The sequence below is a fragment of the Phocoena phocoena genome, chromosome 12 (genome assembly GCF_963924675.1).
Source record: "Phocoena phocoena chromosome 12, mPhoPho1.1, whole genome shotgun sequence".
Classification (NCBI taxonomy): Eukaryota; Metazoa; Chordata; class Mammalia; order Artiodactyla; family Phocoenidae; genus Phocoena; species Phocoena phocoena.
Window position 1 is genome coordinate 50,976,412 of NC_089230.1, and position 21,467 is coordinate 50,997,878.

Below are 21,467 nucleotides of genomic sequence, written 5' to 3' on the forward strand. Positions count from 1 at the left end.
CTCATTTTTAAAAACAGTTGCATAGTACCTCAATATGGAGGTACCATAAAGTTTATGATTTTATTGTTTATTACTCTTATGACTGGTGGTATTCTTACTGATCTTACGGTTCCTATGGGTCCCATAGTGAGGCTAACAATTAACCTGTCTTGCCTTCTTCATAGGATTGTTGTGTGAGAATCCACTTGTGTGGAATAATGTGAATGAAAGTAGCATATCAACTATAAAATTGCTTCTACGCTTATTTGTCAAATATTTATTGAAGACATGCTATGTGTGAGGAACCAGCTTGTTGCTTATAGCAGTGGGTTGTTTCATTCCTATTTTGTCTTTAAACAATTTCTAGCTGAAACTTAAATGTTTTAATCATATATATGTAATGAGGTAGGTTGGTGTTTAGGCCTCAGGCAGCATAAATATTTACCAAATAAATCATTTGAAATATGTAACAAAGGCATTTGTTCTAAAGAGCAGGTCTTTTTATTGGTTTATGAACGTTTAGAAAATTTGACCATTCTGCATCAAAATTAACATTTATCATGGTTTTTATGCTTTATTTCTGGTTTAATTTTGTGTTTTAGGGCTCTTGGTGGTATCGCTCAATACGCTATAGTGGAGACCAGATTCTAATACGCACAACACAGATTTATACATACTTTGTTTATAAAACCCGAAATATGGATATGAAACGTAAGTAAATTTAAGTAACTGTGATATTAGATTATTTTCTGAGTCATTTATGTAGAGTTGATATATATTCAACTGGAGAAATTCCATTTAATAGTTTTAGGGATATTCAGTTCATTATAGCTAAAGCTGGAGGAAAATGCTAACACCCTTTATCATATGTCTTAATCTGTAGTTCTGTTATTCCCATTGTACTCAGCTATGTATATGTATATATCAATACATATTTTTTTCCCTCCAGAAATTTTATGGTAAAACTTCTTGTGGGCTAATTTTGTAATAATACCAGCTAAGATTTCTTGAGTGTTTGTCGTTGCCAGGCATTGCTAGCCACTATGCATGTATTAACTCATTTAATCTTTGTATGCCCCCATAAATAAGTGCTGTTTTTAAGCACATTTTATAGATGAAGAAACTGAGCCCAAGGATACACAGTAAGTGACAGAGCTAGGATGGAACTCAGGTAATGTGGTTCCCAAGCCCTAAACCAGTACATACGTAAAGCTTTGTTTAGCTGGTGGGTTTGCTTATGTATCCTTGGTTTTAGCATTGGCACCATTTATATAGCTGTTGTTTTCATTCAGACATTTGAGGGTAGTAATAGTGCTAGCTCACACACATTACTATGCTGACTGTGTGTCAGGCACATATGAAGAAACCGAGGCCCACAGAGAGGTGAAGAATATTGTTCTAGGTCATTCAGCTACGCACTTAACCTCTTTACCGTCCTGCTTTTTGTGAGGATGTTGCATGTATTTTCTGCTGTAAGGTAAGATTGATGACTATAGTGCCAGTCATTAAAGAACTTGTATAGGCCAACGAGAGTAACGCTAATATATGTGACCTCACATCATGTGTATTTCAAGGAACACTATTCCTACAAAACCCTCCAGAGTTCCATAATAAAAATTTCTGCAAATTACAATATATTGTAGTTTACTCAAGGCTCTGAGGAGTCATGAAGTGAAGAAACCTGAAACTCTTTTTAACTCTTATTTCTCAGCTTTATTTAGCCATGGAGTCCCCGCCCCCCCCTTTTTTTTTTTACAAAGCAGTTGGTAACATCACATAGAATACTTCCTACTATAAATTTCAGTGGAACACATGCTTAGGTCTAGAAACAGATGCTATTTGTAGTGATTTTAATGCACCTAGTTGCTTCTGGGCCCTTAATTTGATGTGTATTTCTATTTACTTGTGATAGGTAATATTGCACACATTTTAAAAAGTGAGGTGTTTCTTTTGTTATGAGAGAGATTAATGCTTATTGATAGTGGAGTTCAGATGATTTTAGCATTGTGTGTGATTGGAAAACTGCCTCACTCTAGGATTAATCAAGTATCATGGGAGGCGGATTAATGGGTGAGCAAATTTATTTTTCTTCATATTTCTTTTGTTTTCTTAGGTCTTATCATGGTCTTGGCTGGAGCCTCTGAATTTGATCCTCAGTATAACAAGGATGCCACAAGCAGACCAACAGATAATATTCTAATACCTCAGGTTAGGCCTGTCTCCCAAATTCCTTGATAAACATTTAAGTATATAAGGTTAATGCTTTTTTAAGTATACATTTTTAAATAATTATTTTATTTACTCTAGCTAATCAGAGAAATTGGCAGCATTAATTTAAAGAAGAATGAGCCGCCACTTACCTGCCCATATAGCCTGAAGGCCAGAGTTCTTTTACTGTCTCATCTTGCTAGAATGAAAATTCCTGAGACCCTTGAAGAAGGTATTTGTGATTCTAATATCTGTAGGGTTTTAGTGGTACAGAAGAGGTGGATTTAATTAGACCTCGTGGTGCAGTGTTTTTTGGTCACTGTTCTTTTTTGCTCAATCAGATAATTACTCAAGGACCTTTTAAAAACAAATCTATATGCTACGTACATAATTCACAAATTCTTTGAAGGTATTAGTAAGTCAGATGTTTTGGCAAATGTTAAAATGTTGTATTTCAAGGTGAGAGAATACTCTCAATGAAAAATGTTAAGTCAGTTGCAGATTATACAATAATTCCTGATGGCTTTTAAAAAAGGATTTTGTAAGCCTTTTGGGGCAAGGAAAAAATGGATTTTCACAACAGATGTCTCAGTCACTGCCACCAGTACCACCATCATACTCCAGCAGTAGTTACCAATGAAGTGTCTGTTTAATCTTTATTTAAAGCTTCATAAGTACTTGAAGCCATCTATTCTACTTAAAAGAAAAGCAGTGGATTGGGACAGTGGTGTTTCCAGGGATGTCATGAATTTGAGTGTCATCTCTTTTCACTTGCATTATTTCAATTGGAAGTTTTAAAAGAAAGTTATTATCCTTAGGGAATTTTCTTTCTGAATGAACCAACCCTCCCCCCACCACTTCAAGCGAATAATGCAATCAAATGCCTTTGAAAACAAGGTCAGTTGATGCTCAGTGATTAATGATAGGATAGGCTGCTTATGATGGAATCAAGGAGCGCTATTTAGGCATTGTTTATTGAAGTTGCAAGTTAACTAGTAATTCTGTTCCTAATGTTCTGTACAGATATGAAACCATCTCCGTTTTTACCAATTATCTTAGAATCAGGGAACAGATTTTTTTTTAGGTTGAGTACCAACCCCAATGGATGATCTTAATGGTTAACTATTATATGTAGTATAAATGAAAGTGTCTGTCTCCCTCCTCCTCCTCCTATCCTCCTCTCTCCATTTGGTTGACATTTATTCTCAGTCTTAGTCTTTGGACTTACCCATAATTATAGGAATTTAGGTACACAAGAAGAAGAATTTTGAAGTTCTTAAATTAGTAAGATTATGATTAAATTTAAGATTAAGGCTATTTCCAAAAAAAAAGGTAGGGAGTAATTTATAAAGCCCAAGACCATAATATTAAAAGTTTGCCTTTGAAACATCTAATTTGAGGTAGGGTCTTCTGATTGATTTTTGACATAGTGCTGCCGAGGAGAAACTCTTGTAATATTCTGTGGTCATGTGAAAAATGTGTGTGACAGCTTAAATTTAGCATTCGTCTTGGACTACAGGTGATAAAGGTGTTTTAATCATAAAAGAAGAATGATTTGTTTCAGGTGTTTTATTGTTTTGCAGATCAGCAATTTATGCTGAAAAAATGCCCTGCCCTACTTCAAGAAATGGTTAATGTAATCTGCCAACTAATAATAATGGCCCGGAGCCGTGAAGGTGAGGAGGAAGCATAATTATGTTGTACTTTTTCTTGCAAGCACATACAGATTACACTTCATAGTTTTAAGATTTTTGGGTGCGTAGTATAATTCTGTCTGTAAGGTGAATCAGTTTTCCCAGTTTTGTTCATGGTTTTTCTTATTTCTTTCCTGTATTTTTTATTATGTAAAGTATGGTGACATGTTCTTTGAATTTAATTTTTCATTGTTTTATTGTTATTTATTGTTTGCAAAGATTTAAAATACCCGTTTCCTTCCTCTGAGTAGTTTTAGAATTAGGTTAACAATGAGTTTGAAGTAATTCTTTAAGTGATGTGATGATGATTCATCTGACATGTAGTGTTTTTTACATAATGGAAAAAAGAACGAGGGGAGTTTATTTATGGTCAGTAATGGAAAGAGAGACCCTTAAAAAAGAGATACTGGTTGTGTTTTGTTGTTATGGATGATGTCAGTATGTGCATTTGACCAAGTTTGTGTATTTTCTGTGTCTTACCCAGTAACTTTTAAAGGAAATTCAACACTGTGATCATAAAATTTGAGGTGTTAAGGATGTTCACATGAATTTGTTTTTGTGATGAATTGTGTACTCCTGAACATATAAAAAGTCCAGACCTGTTTTTGCTTTTCTTCTATTCTTTCTAAGAAAGGGAGTTTCGTGCTCCAACTTTGGCATCCCTGGAAAACTGCATGAAGCTTTCCCAGATGGCTGTGCAAGGCCTTCAGCAGTTTAAGTCTCCCCTTCTGCAGCTCCCTCACATTGAAGAAGACAATCTTAGAAGGGTTTCTAATCATAAAAAGGTAATTTGCTACTTTAAAATTAGTTTTAAGCAGTTTGTCCTGTCACTTAAAGGTAACATGAATGAAAATTTTTCTAGAAATGGTTACTGTGAACTTCTTAGATTTACAATGTTTTAAACATTCTAAAACTATTCCTCAAGTGATTCTGTTAATACTTTCTTGATTAGGTAGCTGTTTTATAATATTTTACTACTGTAGTGGTTTACTTTGGGGGTCAGTGCATTTTAGCAGTCAACACTTTCTTTTTTCTTTATGTTGCCAAAAATAAGCGTACTAAGTAAAAATGCACTGTATACTTTCCATTTATTTCATTTGTGGCTTAAAGGTTGGGCAATAGTTTATTGGTTGAGTCTGAACAAAAAAAACCAAGCATTCAAAAAACAAGTAGATGAAATACAGATAATTCTTATTTAGAAAATACAATCTGTATATAGATTATGATAATGAATCTTAAGATATTTCAGAAATGTAATATAAATGAAAACTTGAGGAAATATAAGAAAAATGGAATGAAATTGTAAGTTTGGTAGGAGATTTAAACACTGCTTTGTATGTATTGATATTAGACAAAGTAGGCAGAAGATAGACATTGGATTTGATAGTGTTAAGGCAGAACTAATAAATACATATTAGAAATTTGCATCAGAGTTCTCTCCTTTCGAGGAAGTGTGTTACTCTTATATATTTGATGACATTTTAAGTCATAATTGTAAACTTCAGAATTCAAAAGCAGGTATTTCACATGCCTCATGAGCTAATCCCTATCGGTGAAAGTAAAAATTAATAACTGGCACCAAATACTCAGAAATTAAAAAACCCTCTCCTGAGTATCCATTTAGCCAGGCTGGGTTTTACTGCAATAACAGGTAGCTGTATTTAGAAAATAACAAAAATGAGAGTATTGCATAGTAAAACTTAAGGGTGCATGCAGCTATTACTTGGACATAAATTCATACTCTTAAAAGTTTTTATCATTAAAATTAAAAATAAAGGTCTGCAAACTGAACAAATCAAATGACAGTCATTCTTGCTTGGGTCAAGAGTTTATATGAATGTTATTATTTTTTTCCTCTAACTTTATTTTTTTCTAATTAAAAAAAAGTAGCTGTGTATTAACTTTGTAATAAAAAAAATTCTTAAATTTCCTTGGAGAAAAAGGCCATGAAATGCAGTGAGGTTGTATTTTCTGCTTTGAAATGTATATAATCTTAACATTTTTCTAAAAGTTTTTGGATTTTGTTTTGGTAAACATGCTAATAATTTTCCTTTTATGTAAAGTTATATGACTTTGGGATTTATTTTCTTTCTCTCTCTTTTTAAATTTAGTACAAAATTAAGACTATCCAGGATTTGGTGAGTTTAAAAGAATCAGATCGTCACAATCTATTGCACTTCCTTGAAGATGAAAAGTATGAAGAGGTTATGGCTGTCCTTGGGAGTTTCCCATATGTGACCATGGACATAAAATCACAGGGTAAGTGGGAGGTTTCCCATTGCTTCCCTTTTGTTAGATTGGCTTTTGTTTATTTGGCTCAAGGCCCTCAAAACACTTCATTTAATATGGAAGATGTTGTATACTTATTAGTTTTGAGAACCCTACTTTTATTATCCTCCTAATGGGCTTAGGTTTGAGGATGCTTCTGTTCTGTAGTTCAGCTTTCAAGAAGATCTTAACTTTTCAAAGAATGAAAGAGATTTCTAGATATAATGAAGGATATTTGAAATATATCTATTGTTAGTATAAGATACCTGCTTAGTTCTAAAATTAATTTTTAAAAAACCTAATTTGTTTATATTAATTAAATCTTGAAAATCACCATGCTCTGTGCCACATTTCATGTGTTTTTCTTGACTTCCTTCTGTCTTTGTCTGCTTGGAGTGAAAAAAAATGGAGATTATTTTTCTATCTACATAATTGTCCTGTGAGTTCCCATTTTAGAGCCGAATATAGTATCTTAGTATGGTGACAGAATTAGAGATTATTCTGCTCCATTCCTTCATTGTGACATTGTTCTGAGCTTTGACATTTGCTAAGTTGCCATTGTGAAAACATTCTTGTGGGACCAAGAATACAAGGATGTGTTAGGAATGGTTTCTGTTTTTAAAGGGCTTGTAGTTAAGTTTATTTTATTGTTAGACTTTTGGGGTTGTGTGTGGCAAATGTGGTTTTAAAAAATTACACAATTGCAAAAAATGTTTTTAAAGTGTTTTTTAATATAAACAATATTTTCAAGTTCTTGCCTTAAAATATCTTTACTGTTGCTCAGAATACTAGTTTTAATTATTTTATTCTTACAGGCACGCATTTGTTCATATAGGTAAGATCTTGTGAGTATAAAGTTTGCACAATTTAATAGAGTGACAGAATCCTATTTTTATATCACTGTGAGAGAAAGCTGTTGTAGTCCTAACATACTCTGTTTTAAAAGACTTGGGTTTGAAACTTGGCCGTGTCAATATAGCCATTTTGTGACCTTGGGCATTTTACTTTATTTCTGAACCTCAGTATCTTCTTTAAAGAAATAATAATAATGCTTCATAGAGCTGATTTAAGGATTAAATGGGTACATTGTTGAAGGCATCTACTAGAGAGCTTTTTACAGAGTACGTAGTCAATAAATTATTTTTTATTTAGTAGGTTTAAAACTCTGTATGTTTGAAATACTGAAATACCAGATTGATTTGAATAAGTTGTTTTGCTGTTTGCCTTGACATAGAGCTTGATTTTTATTTATTTATTTTTCTTTTATCTTATAGTATTGGATGATGAAGATAGCAACAACATCACAGTAGGATCCTTAGTTACAGTGTTGGTTAAATTGACAAGGCAAACAATGGCAGTAAGTAGTCTGTAGTTTTATGCTTTAAGAGTTATGTGTTAAGGCTTTTATATTGTCTCAGTCTAAGTTATACATTCTCAAAGTCAAAACTGTTGTAGATTTGCAAATGTAATTTTGCAGGTTCTGTTAGCTGTTTTGAAATTTTAAATTAATTTTTATAGTTTTCACATTAGTTTTTCACACACACACAGTTGAAAAATACATTAATTCTTCCTCTGATGATTTGTTAATTCCCTATAAAACATTATAATTACAAGGTTGTGTGGGTATCGTTCTTAAATTGTAAAGTGTTATACAGAGATTAATTATTGATTATTGTTGAGAATTTCATTACCTCCTTTTTTTTGAATTTTATTTTTTTATACAGCAGGTTCTTATTAGTTATCTATTTTATACATATTAGTGTATATATGTGAATCCCGATCTCCCAGTTCATCCCACCACCACCAGCACCCCCCCCCCCGCCACTTTCCCCCACTTGGTGTCCATACGTTTGTTCTCTACATCTGTGTCTCTATTTCTGCCCTGCAAACCAGTTCATCTGTACCATTATTCTAGGTTCCACATATATGCATTAATATACGATATTTGTTTTTCTCTTTCTGACTTACTTCACTCTGTATGACACTCTCTAGATCCATCCACATCTCAAAAATGACCCAATTTCGTTCCTTTTTATGGCTGAGTAATATTCCATTGTATATATGTACCACATTTTCTTTATCCATTCGTCTGTCAATGGGCATTTAGGTTGCTTCCATGTGGCTATTGTAAATAGTGCTGCAATGAACATTGGGGTGGATGTGTCTTTTTGAATTATGGTTTTCTCTAGGTATATGCCCAGTAGTGGGATTGCTGGGTCATATGGTGATTCTATTTTTAGTTTTTTAAGGAACCTCCATACTGTTCTCCATAGTGGCTGTATCAATTTACACTCCCACCAAGAGTACAAGAGGGTTCCCTTTTCTCAACACCCTCTCCAGCATTTGTTGTTTGTAGATTTTCTGATAATGCCCATTCTTACTGGTGTGAGGTAATACCTCACTGTAGTTTTGACTGGCATTTCTCTAATGATGTTGAGCACGTTTTAATGTGCTTCTTGGCCATCTGTATGTTTTCTTTGGAGAAATGTCTGTTTAGGTCTTCTGCCCTTTTTTTTGGCAATACGCGGGCCTCTCACTGTTGTGGCCTCTCCTGTTTTGGAGCACAGGCTCCGGATGCGCAGGCTTAGCGACCATGGCTCACGGGCCTAGCCGCTCCGCGGCATGTGGGATCTTCCTGGACCGGGGCACAAACCCGTGTCCCCTGCATCAGCAGGCGGACTCTCAACCACTGCGCTACCAGGGAAGCCCCTGCACATTTTTTGATTGGGTTGTTTGTTTTTTAATATTGAGCTGCATGAGCTGTTTGTATATTTTGGAGATGAATCCTTTGTCCGTTGATTCATTTGCAAATATTTTCTCCCATTCTGAGGGTTGTCTTTTTGTCTTGTTTGTCGTTTCCTTTGCTTTGCAAAAGCTTTTAAGTTTCATTAGATCCCAATTGTTTATTTTTATTTCCATTACTCTAGGAGGTGAATCAGAAAAGATCTTGCTGTGATTTATGTCAAAGAGTGTTCTTCCTATGTTTTCCTCTAAGAGTTTTATAGTGTCCAGTCTTACATTTAGGTCTCGAATCGATTTTGAGTTTATTTTTGTGTATGGTGTTAGGGAGTGTTCTAATTTCATTCTTTTATGTGTAGCTGTCCAGTTTTCCCAGCACCACTTATTGAAGAGACTGTCTTTTCTCCATTGTATATCCTTGCCTCGTTTGTCATAGATCAGTTGACTATAGGTGCGTGGGTTTATCTCTGGGCTTTCTATCCTGTTCCATTGATCTATATTTCTGTTTTTGTGCCAGTACCATATTGTCTTGATTACTGTAGCTTTGTAGTACAGTCTGAAGTCAGGGAATCTGATTCCTCCAGCTCCGTTTTTTTCCCTCAAGACTGCTCTGGCTGTTTGGGGTCTTTTGTGTCTCCATACAAATTTTAAGATTTTTTGTCCTAGTTCTGTAAAAAATGTCACTGGTAATTTAATAGGGATTACGTTGAATCTGTAGATTGCTTTGGGTAGTATAGTCATTTTCACAATATTGATTCTTCCACTCCCAAGAACATGGTATCTCTCTCCATCTGATTGTGTCATCTTTGATTTCTTTCATCAGTGTCTTATAGTTTTCTGAGTACAGGTACAGGTCTTTTGTCTCCCTAGGTAGGTTTATTCCTAGGTATTTTATTCTTTTTGTTGCAGTGATGAATGGGATTGTTTCCTTAATTTCTCTTTCTGATCTTTTGTTATTAGTGTATAGGAATGCAAGAGATTTCTGTGCATTAATTTTGTATCCTGCAGCTTTACCAAATTCATTGATTAGCTCTAGCAGTTTTCTGGTGGCATCTTTAGGATTCTCTATGTATAGTATCATGTCATCTGCAAATAGTGACAGTTTTACTTGTTCTTTTCCAATTTGTATTCCTTTTATTCCTTTTTCTTCTCTGATTGCCATGGCTAGGACTTCCAAAACTATTTTGGATAATAGTGGTGAGTGTGGACATCCTTGTCTTGTTCATGATCTTAGAGGAAATGCTTTCAGTTTTTCAGCATTGAGAATGATGTTTGCTGTGGGTTTGTCGTATATGGCCTTTATTATGTTGAGGTAGGTTCCCTCTATGCCCACTTTCTGGAGAGTTTTTACCATAAATGGGTGTTGAATTTTGTCAAAAGGTTTTTCTGCATCTATTGAGATGATCATATGGTTTTTATTCTTCAGTTTGTTAATATGATGTATCACATTGATTGATTTGCATATATTGAAGAATCCTTGCATCCCTGGGATAAATCCCACTTGATCATGGTGTGTTGGATTTAATGTGTTGTTGGATTCTGTTTGCCAGTATTTTGTTGAGGATTTTTACATCTATATTCATCAGTGATATTGGTCTGTAATTTTCTTTTTTTGTAGTATCTTTGTCTGGTTTTGGTATCAGGGTGATGGTGGCCTCATAGAATGAGTTTAGGAATGTTCCTTCCTCTGCAATTTTTTGGAAGAGTTTGAGAAGGATGGGGTGTTTAGCTGTTCTCGAAATGTTTAATAGAATTCACCTGTGAAGCCATTGGGTCCTGGACTTTTGTTTGTTGGAAGATTTTTAATCACAGTTTCAATTTCATTACTTATGATTGGTATGTTCGTATTTTCTATTTCTTCCTGGTTCAGTCTTGCAAGTTTATACCTTTCTAAGAATTTGTCCATTTCTTCCAGGTTGTCCATTTTATTGGCCTAGAGTTGCTTGTAGTAGTTTCTTAGGATGCTTTGTATTTCTGAGGTGTCCGTTGTAACTTCTTTTTCATTTGTAATTTTACTGATTTGAGTCCTCTCCCTCTTTTTGTTGATGAGTCTGGCTAATGGTTTATCAATTTTGTTTACTTTCTCAAAAAACAAGCTTTTAGTTTTATTGATCTTTGCTATTGTTTTCTTTGTTTCTATTTCAGTTATTTCTGCTCCGATCTTTATGATTTCTTTCCTTCTACTAACTTTGGGTTTTCTTTGTTCTTCTTTCTCTAGTTCCTGTAGGTGTAAGGTTAGATTGTTTATTTGAGATTTTTCTTGTTTCTTGAGGTAGGATTGCATTGCTACAAACTTCCCTCTTAGAACTGCTTTTGCTGCATCCCATAGGTTTTGGATCGTCATGTTTCGTTGTCATTTGTCTCTAGGTATTTTTTGATTTCCTCTTTGATTTCTTCTGTGATCTCTTGGTTATTTAGTAATGTATTGTTTAACCTCTACGTGTTTGTGTTTTTTCTGTTTTTTTCCGTTATGGATTTCTAATCTCAAAGCATTGTGGTCAGAAAAGATGCTTGATATGATTTCAATTTTCTTAAATTTACTGAGGCTTGATTTATGACCCAAGATGTGATCTATCCTGGAGAATGTTCCGTGTGCACTTGAGAAGAAAGTGTAATCTGCTGTTTTTGGATGGAATGTCCTATAAATATCAATTAAATCTATCTGGTCTATTGTGTCATTTAAAGCTTGTGTTTCCTTATTAATTTTCTGTTTGGATGATCTGTCCATTGGTGTAAGTGAGGTGTTAAAGTCCCCCACTGTTACTGTGTTACTGTCGATTTCCTCTTTTATAGCTGTTAGCAGTTGCCTTATGTATTGAGGTGCTCCTGTGTTGGATGCATATATAATTACAATTGTTATATCTTCTTCTTGGATTGATCCCTTGATCATTCTGTAGTGTCCTTCCTTGTCTCTTGTAATGTTGTTTATTTTAAAGTCTATTTTATCTGATATGAGTATTGCTAGTCCACCTTTTTTTTTTTTCCCGTACGTGGGCCTCTCACTGCTGTGGCCTCTCCCGCTGCCGGAGCACAGGCTCCGGACGCACAGGCCCAGCGGCCATGGCTCACGGGCCCGGCTGCTCCGCGGCATGTGGGATCCTCCCGGACTGGGGCACAAACCCACATCCCCTGCATCAGCAGGCAGACTCTCAACCACTGCGCCACCAGGGAAGCCCTCCAGCTTTCTTTTGATTTCTGTTTGCATATCTTTTTCATCCCCTCACTTTCAGTCTGTATGTGTCCCTAGGTCTGAAGTGGGTCTCTTGTAGACCGCACATATGAGAGTCCTGTTTTTTGTATCCATTCAGCGATCCTATGTCTTTTGGTTGGAGCATTTAGTCCATTCACGTTTAAGGTAATTATCGATATGTATGTTCCTCTGACCATTTTCTTAATTGCTTTGGGTTGGTTTTTGTAGGTCCTTTTCTTCTCTTGTGTTTCCCACTTAGGGAAGTTCCTTTAGCATTTGTTGTAGAGATGGTTTGGTGGTGCTGAATTCTCTTAGCTTTTGCTTATCTGTAAAGCTTTTGATTTCTCCATCGAATCTGAATGAGATCCTTGCTGGGTAGAGTCATGTTGGTTTTAAGTTCTTCCTGTTTATCACTTTAAATATATCATGGCACTCCCTTCTGGCTTGTAGAGTTTCTGCTGAGAAATCAATTGTTAACCTTATGGGAGTTCCCTTGTATGTTATTTGTCATTTTTCCCTTGTTGCTTTCAGTAATTTTTCTTTGTCTTTCATTTTTGTCAATTTGATTACTTTTGTGTCTCGGCGTGTTTCTCCTTGGGTTTATCCTGCCTGGGACTCTCTGCACTTCCTGGACTTGGGTGGCTATTTCCTTTCCCACGTTAGGGAAGTTTTCAACTATAATCTGTTCAAATATTTTCTTGAGTCCTTTCTCTCTCTCTTCTCCTTCTGGGACCCCTGTAATGTGAATGTTGTCCCATTTAATGTTGTCCCACAGGTCTCTTAGGCTGTCTTCATTTCTTTTCATTCTTTTTTCTTTATTCTGTTCTGCTGCAGTGAATTCCACCATTCTGTCTTCCAGGTCACTTATCCGTTCTTCTGCCTCAGTTATTCTGCTATTGATTCCTTCAAGTGTATTCTTCATTTTAGTTATTGTATTGTTCATCTCTGTTTGTTCTTTAATTCTTCTAGGTGTTTGTTCTTTAGTTCTTCTAGGTCTTTGTTAAACATTTCTTGCATCTGCTCAATCTTTGCCTCCATTCTTTGTCCAAGGTCCTGGATCATCTTCACTATCATTATTCTGAATTCTTTTCTGGAAGGTTGCCTATCTCCGCTTTATTTAGTTGTTTTTCTGGGGTTTAATCTTGTTCCTTCATGTGGTACAAAGTCCTCTGCCTTTTCATTTTGTCTGTCTTACTGTGAAGGTGGTTTTCCTTCCACGGGCTGCAGCATTGTAGTTCTTCTTGCTTCTGCTGTCTGCCCTCTACCTGCTTCTTTTTAGTCAATTCTTGAGAATGTACTCCCTTTTATTTTTATTTTAAAAAGTACAGTAAAATTAGCTTTTTTTCCCTAATTATGTGAAAAATTCATGCTGTGTGGGGAAAAAAATTTAGGCAATGCAGAAAAGTATAGGAAGAAATAAAAATCACCTAAAATTCTACCACTCTGAGATCATCAGTTTTGAAGCTCATACCTTTAGCTAGCCTAAAGCATGAATACCCACAGAGTTAAATGATATTTTTTATCATGGATCCCTTATCTCACTCCTGCTCCCTCAGGAAACCTCCGTGTCATACCCAGATGACCAGAATTCAGTCTTGTGTAAATCTTTTTGTACCTTTCTCCATGCTCATGTTTACTATCTGGACCTTTTCAGTGCATATATGTACATGCATGTATATGTATACTGGTAGTTTTCTCATTCTTTTTCATTAAATCCAGTAATAATGTATATGTTTCCTGCATCTTGTTTTTCTCAGTTTCTGTTACATATTTATATTACCTCCCAAGCCAAGTATAACTCCCAAGTTTCAACTACAGTCGTAACTCATTTTTAATAGACTGTAGTATTTCAGCTCAGTTTTATTCAGCCAGTGGTAGATTTTAGCCTATTCTACTCTGAGATCTATTGGCATCTGTAGGAAACCTATGCTACCTTTTTTTTTGTTTTGTTTTGTTTTGTGTGTGTTTTTTTGCGGTACGCAGGCCTCTCACTGCTGTGGCCTCTCCTGCTACGGAGCACAGGCTCCGGATGCACAGGCCCAGTGGCCATGGCTCACGGGCCTAGCCGCTCCATGGCATGTGGGATCCTCCCAGACCGGGTCATGAACCTGTGTCCCCTGTATCGGCAGGCGGACTCTCAACCACTGTGCCAGCAGGGAAGCCCACCTATGCTACCTTTAAAACCCATGTCTAGAACCTCTGGTAGGAAAAGCATATTTTGTAGTAGGACATATCAAATCAAAGATACTGATTTTATGGTAGCAAGTGGTAAGGAAGCATTTGTATCATGGACTCTGGATGAGAGGTGCCTCCTGGGAGAAGAGGAAGCTCTAAGCCAGTGGCCAGGATTGGGTTTAGAATCTAGACTTACACTGCCTACAGGCTTTGAAATTCCCAGCCTGAGAAATGAGCACAAAATTGGCCTTGGGCTGTTGACACTTCTCAGGTAATTAGTAAAAGAAAAAGCAAAAGTGCCCTGGAGGAAGGGAAAGAATCAAGTATTTATCTTTCAGTTCTTGCATCAGTTGTATCTCAGCATAATTAAGCATTAGAACCCAACTAATAAGTGAAGAAATGAAGTAGAGATAATAGAATTAGGCTAGAGGCTGGCAGACTTTTTCCATAAAGGTCCAATTATTAAATAATATGTTCAGGACTTCCCTGGTGGCACAGTGGTTAAGAATCCACCTGGTAATGCAGGGGAAATGGGTTCGAGCCCTGGTCCAGGAAGATCCCACATGCTGCGAAGCAAATAAGCCCGTGAGCCACAACTACTGAGCCTGCACTCTAGAGCCCGTGAGCCACAACTACTGAAGCCCGCCTGCCTCGAGCCCATGGTCCATAACAAAAGAAGCCACAGCAATGAGAAGCCCGCGCACCAAAACAAAGAGCAGCCCTCACCCACCGCATCTAGAGGAAGCCTGCGCATAGCAACGAAGACCCAACGCAGCCAAAAATAAATTAATTAGTTTAAAAAAATTGATATGTTCGGTTTTTACAGGCCATACAGTCTCTGTAGCAACTGCTGAACTCACAAATGGGCCTAGTTGTGTTCTAATAAAACTTTGTTTAAAAAGCAGACAGTGAGCCATAGTTTGCTGACTGATGCATTAGGCCAACAGTTTGAGCCCAACAGTTATTGTTTTCACTTGTTAGTTTTAATAATTCTAGGGAGTTTATGAAACACAACCCATATCACTTGTCATCTTCTAGTATAGATTCTTGCTAAATTCTTACTGGATTTCAAATCCTAAATTTATAGCTTCTGCACTGATTCTAAATGGATTATTTGGTGGGTGGGTATGTCTTTAGGATATGTAGATTTGGTGTTCCACTTCTTAGTTATATCTAAGTTATATCAGTTATATCAACAATATCACTTAAAATCATAAATAAACTAATATTGGTCTCGTGAAGTTTTAATGTTAGAGAATAATGTAATATATTCAAATTCTCATAACTTTAAAATAGTCATGTCTTTTTACTATTAGAATAAAAGTAAAAATTTAAATTATGAAATATGACTGACTTATCATGAGTTTACATATTTTAAGGCATTGCATTTATAAATTTAAGTAGAATGTACTTCTCAAAATATATTCAAGACAGATGTGAGATATTTCAGAAGGTAACTTCTAAAGCATCATTTAGTGATTGCTAAATTTGCACACATACATCATTTAGTAATTGCTTCGAGTCTCCTGTCTATCCATGGTTTTGTCCCCACCCCCTGCAATTGTCAGCAGTTAAAAAACTTACTGATAACATATATTGAAAGATTGCTTTATCAAAAGATAAATATAGGTTGACAGACTTTATATTTTTCTTCTCGCTACCTGTAGGAAGTATTTGAAAAGGAGCAGTCCATCTGTGCTGCAGAGGAACAGCCAGCAGAAGATGGGGTAAAAACTTCAGTTTTCCTATCTATCTTTCATGGTGAAATAACTGTTTTGTTTAGTTCTCTGATTGATTTATATTGCTGTGGGAGAGTAATTCACTTTACTACAACATTTATTAGTTTAGTCATTTCCATCTAAAATTTACTATGACTTCCAAATGAAACTAGTGCTACAGCTTCTGAGTGTGCATGTGTGTTGTGATTTACAGCAGGGTGATACTAACAAGAACAGAACAAAAGGAGGATGGCAACAGAAGAGTAAAGGACCCAAGAAAACTGCTAAATCAAAAAAAAAGAAACCTTTAAAAAAAAAACCTACACCTGTGCCCTTATCACAACCAAAGCAACAGAAACAAAAGCAGGCTAATGGAGTCGTTGGGAATGTAAGTTTATTATCTTATGTAAAGATTATTTTTATTATCATCTTTATTGAGGTCTAACATACACTAAAATGTTCAAATCTTTTTTTTTTTTGCGCGGTACGCGGGCCTCTCACTGTTGCGGCCTCTCCCGTTGCGGAGCACAGGCTCCGGACGCGCAGGCTCAGCGGCCATGGCTCACGGGCCTAGCCACTCCGCGGCATGTGGGATCTTCCCGGACTGGGGCACTAACCCGTGTCCCCTGCATTGGCAGGCGGACTCTCAACCACCGCGCCACCAGGGAAGCCCCTAAAATGTTCAAATCTTATGTGTACAGCTCCTGAAGTTTTACAATTGTGTGTACCCATGATACCCAGATCAAGATATAAAACCTTACCAGCACCCTAAAAGGCTCTCTTGTACCCTTCTCAGTCAGTGACCCCTCCATCCACCCCCACGGCCTTCCCCACTATTCTGACTGTTAGGACCATAGATTAGTTTTGCCTGTTCTTAAAATTCCTGTAAGTGGAATTGTTTGGCTGCTTTCATTCAACGTAGTGTCTTTGACATTCATCTGTACAGTGTGTAGTAGCAGCTGTGTGTGTGTGTGTGTGTGTGTGTGTGAGAGAGAGAGAGAGAGAAAGAGAGATTCCATTATATGAATATACCACAGTTTCTGTTCTGTGATTGGTGGACATTATGGGTTTTTCTAGTTTTTGCCTATTCGGAATAAAGATGTTCGCTTTTGTACTTGTCATTTTGTGGACATTCATTTTTCTTGGGTATGTACCTAGCAGTGGAATTGCTGGGTCGTAAAATAGGTGTATGTTTAACTTGTTGAAAGAGCCCATTTTCTGAAGTTGTACCATTTTTTGGTCCTACCAGCAAAATATGAGTCCCGTTCCACCCTCACCAATACTTGGTTTTACCGTTCTTTTTTATTTTAGCCACTGTGATGGATTTGTGGTGGTATCTGTGTGTGTGTGTGTGTGTGTGTGTTTCCTGTGTGTGGTTTTATTTACCTGATGACTAATGATATTGAGCACCTTTCATGTGCGTAGTGGCCATTTGGATATCCTCTTTTATTTTGGGGTTGTTTTTCTTCTTATGGATTTGTAGGATTCCTTTATGTATCCTGGATATGAGTCCCTTTTAGCTCTCTTAATGGAGCTTTTGATGGTTCTTAATTTTAATAAAGTCTGTTTCATCAGTCTTTATGGTTAGTGCTTTCGTGTCCTGTTAGAGACATCTTTGCCTATCCCAAGGACACAGGGAACGGAAGATATTTTTGTTTTCTTCTATGAGTATTATTATTTTACTCGTTAAATTTAGCTCTGTGTTATATCTTTTTTTTTTTTTTTTAATTTATTTATTTATTATTTTTGGCTGCGTCTTCATTGTTGCGTGTGGGCTTTCTCTAGCTGCCGCGAGCAGGGGCTGCTCCTCCTTGTGGTGCCCGGGCTTCTCATTGAAGTGGCTTCTCTTGTTTCGCAGCACGGACTCTAGGCACGCGGGCTTCAGTAGTTGTGGCTCGTGGGCTCTAGAGCGCAGCCTCAGTAGCTGTGATGCAAGGGCTTAGTTGCTCCGCGGCATGTGGGACCTTCCTGGACCAGGGCTCGAACCCGTGTCCCCTGCATTGGCAGGCAGATTCTTAACCACTGTGCCACCAAGGAAGCCCTCTGTGTTATATCTTAAATTTTTGTGAATAGTGTGAGATTGGGATTATGAACCACTTATTTTAGCACCATTTATTGGAAAGATCATTCTTTCCTCTCTGAATTGCAATAGTGATTTGTTGTAAAAAAGTTGCCATTAAGTGTATATGTGCAAATCTGTTTATGGACTTTCTAGTCCATTCCACTGATTATTTGTCTCTTCTTGTGCCAGTACCACACTGTCTTAATTATTGTGGCTTTATTTTAACTCTTAAAATATGGTCATGTAAGTCCTCAAACTCTTATTTTACTTCTTCAAAATTGTCTTGACTATTTTAGGTCCTTTGCATTTCCAGCTAAAATTTTAGAATAAGCTTGAGAATTTCCACCCAAAAAAAGCTGCTGGAATTCAGATTGGTATTGTGTTTACTCTGTGGTTCAGTATGGGAAGAATTCACAGGTTAACAGTATTGACTCTTTTTATTCATAATTATGCTTTATCTTTATTAACTGGATCTTCCTTAATTTTTCTCAGCAGTGTTTTGTGATTTCCATTGGCAGAGGATATGACACATCTTTCATTAGATTTACTCCTGTGTGTTTGATCCTTTCTAGTGCTATTGCAAATAACATTAAAAAAATTCATTCTTCAGTGTTTATTGCTGGTGTATAGAAGTGTAGTTGCCTTCTAAATATTACCTTATATCAAGGATTCTTGATGAATTGACAGTAATTCTAACTATTTGTAGGTATTTAAATAAAAAGATTTTCTACATACACAATCGTGCCATCTGGGAATAAAGACAGCTTTACTTTAATCTTTATGTGGTTTCTTCCTTTCTGCCTTACTGTACTGGCTAGAACTTTCAATGTAATGTTGACTAGAAGTAGAAGTGAAGATGGCAGTCACCCTTTTCTTATTGTTGATCTCATGGAGAAAGCAAACATTATTTCACCACTAAGTATGACGTTAGATATAGGGTTTTTATAGATATTCTCTATCAGGTTAAGGAGGTGTTCCCTCTATTCCCAGTTTGGTTTTTTATCATGAGATGATTGTATGATTTTTCTCCTTTCTGTTAATGTGACTAATTATACTGATGAATTAAAAAAATTTAAACTGTCCTTGTATTCCTGGAACAAATCTCATTTGCTCATAACATAATATTTTTAAAATATTTATCTGGATTTAGTAATATTTTGTTTAGGATCCCTGCATCTATTTTTATGAGAGAATATTGGTTTGTCATTCTTCTTTCTTGTAATATTCTTGTGAGGTTTTGGATCACGTTTATGCTGGCCTCATTAAACAAGTTAGGGATTATTCTCTCTTTCTTTTTTCTGGAAAGGTGTATAAGATTGGGTTGTTTCTTATTTGGAAGAATTACCTAGAGAAGCCATATGGGCTTGGAGTTTGAAAAAGGATTTAATTGTAGAGTCCATTTATTTAACATATTCCACTTTTTTTCTTATATCAGTTTTAGTAAATTGTGTTTTTCAAGGACTTTGTCCATTTCCTCTAAGTTGTCAAATTTATTGACAAAGTTATTCATAATATCCTTATTTTTAATGTCTTTTGGATCTGTAGTTATGTCTCTTTTAGTCCTAATATTGGTAATCTGTATTGTCTTTTTTTCTTTGATCAGTCTTGCCTAATAAAATTTATCAATTTTATTAATCTTTTTAAAGAACCAATGTTTGGTTTTGTTTGGGTTTCCCTTTTGCATATCTGCTTTCTCTTTAATTGAATTCTGATCTGTATTATTCACTACTACTTTCATTGCATTTAATTTGCTATTCTTTTTCTTGCTTCTTGAAATGGATTTTGTCTGGGACAGTGACTTTCCTTACTACATTATACTCCTTATTGAAGATGATATTAAATTCCCAAAGCAGTACTATAAACTTCTCATTTCTCCTTCTCAAATAAAATATATTGTATAATTGGTGTTTGTGAAAGATGAGCCATCTTAGCCATTGTGGTAGTATATTTTGTGAATAGAAATAAAATATTTTTGTTTTACAAACTATGAAGACTGAATAAAATAACTGACAAAAAGACAAATAAGCCAAATGTTAAAAAGTCTTCAGTCTGACTCCCACATATTTATACATAAAAATGTTTATAGTTCTCTAAAATTCTGTGTGAATAGTGAAATTGTAATCTTGAGCCAGTTTAATTATAATGACAGTAAATTAGTTTCAGGGACTCAGAATGGTATATTCATTGAGATATTCAGAGCTTTTGTGGTTGCTTTTTCCTTTTAGGAAGCTGCAGTAAAGGAAGATGAAGAAGAAGTTTCTGACAAAGGCAGTGACTCTGAGGAAGAAGAAACCAATAGAGACTCTCAAAGTGAAAAAGATGATGGTAGTGACAGAGACTCTGATAGAGAGCAAGATGAAAAACAAAGCAAGGATGATGAAGCAGTAAGACTTATAAGTTTAAATAATTGGAATTATACCTCTGATGATAGTTTTGGTTTCTATTGTTGTTTTTCCTTTGCTTGCTTACTTTTTTTGCTTGTCTTAAGCAATACCAGCATATTTTATAATCTTATATTACTTTTACAGAATGTTTTTGAGGGATGGTAGTTGTAATTATAAAGAAAAATTATTTCTAACAAGATTGGAAATCCTAATTTTCTTAAATCTTAAATTGTTAGATGGGGTAGGACCTGGGTCTGAGGTGAAGTCAGTTTGTTCTCTTAAGGCAATTTTCTGTGTTATCTGGAAATATGAGTAAGGAAAGGTGGATTATGAAATAGGTAGCAGTTACTTGGAAGAGGATCTCAAAAGTTCCAGGAAATGTTTAGGGTGAAGAAACATTACTGTGGGCTGTAACGCCAAGAAGTTGGTTAAGGTAAAAGCTGACATTTACGGAATGCCACCTCGTTTCAAGAGGTATATAAGACATTAAGGAAAGGGCTGTCACTAAGGAATTAAGATTGTGAGGGTAAAGGGAATAGAAAAAAATCTCGTGGCATGGCATTAAGTTGCACATGATTTATGAGAAAGCTGTAGAAAAGAATATTTGGTGGACAAATAACGGTCCTTAGAGACTAACTGTAAATTAACTATAACCTGATCAGCCATTTTCTTTATGTTTGTGGTGTTCTTGACTGGGCCATTGATCTAAAAGTAACCCTTATGGTTTAGGAATTTAAAAGAGATTCCCTGAACAGCCTCTGAAGCAAAAGCAGAGGCCAAAAAAAGGAAAAAGTAAAAGGGCAAAGGATAGAGGTATACAGAAATAATGTACTTGCCCTTGGGAATGGTGGGAGAAAAATAAGGATGACTGTTTTTAGCAGTTGCTGGCCCTTGAGTGTTTTTGTACTTTGATAATTAAGTTGATTGCCAGGAAATTAAAACCTATCAAAGAAATTATTCCCCCACCCTTGTTTTGAGAAAGAGTTGACATATTTCTTTCTGACTGTATTAGGGTTAGTAGAGGTGACTAGGTTAGTAGGGTTTTGATAA

General features: G+C 35.9%; 1 protein-coding gene across 2 annotated transcripts in view; it reads left to right on the forward strand.

Moving 5' to 3' along the window:
- Positions 1 to 21,467, forward strand: part of SEC63 (SEC63 homolog, protein translocation regulator) — a 70,211-nt gene that overhangs the window by 36,527 nt on the left and 12,217 nt on the right. For both annotated transcript variants that reach the window (XM_065888705.1, XM_065888706.1), the window contains exons 8-17: positions 582 to 690; positions 2,093 to 2,187; positions 2,287 to 2,419; positions 3,771 to 3,863; positions 4,512 to 4,666; positions 5,993 to 6,140; positions 7,424 to 7,506; positions 15,921 to 15,980; positions 16,186 to 16,359; positions 20,259 to 20,417. In XM_065888705.1, coding sequence (XP_065744777.1) covers positions 582 to 690; positions 2,093 to 2,187; positions 2,287 to 2,419; positions 3,771 to 3,863; positions 4,512 to 4,666; positions 5,993 to 6,140; positions 7,424 to 7,506; positions 15,921 to 15,980; positions 16,186 to 16,359; positions 20,259 to 20,417 — 1,209 coding nt within the window. The remainder of the gene's footprint in view (positions 1 to 581; positions 691 to 2,092; positions 2,188 to 2,286; positions 2,420 to 3,770; positions 3,864 to 4,511; positions 4,667 to 5,992; positions 6,141 to 7,423; positions 7,507 to 15,920; positions 15,981 to 16,185; positions 16,360 to 20,258; positions 20,418 to 21,467) is intronic.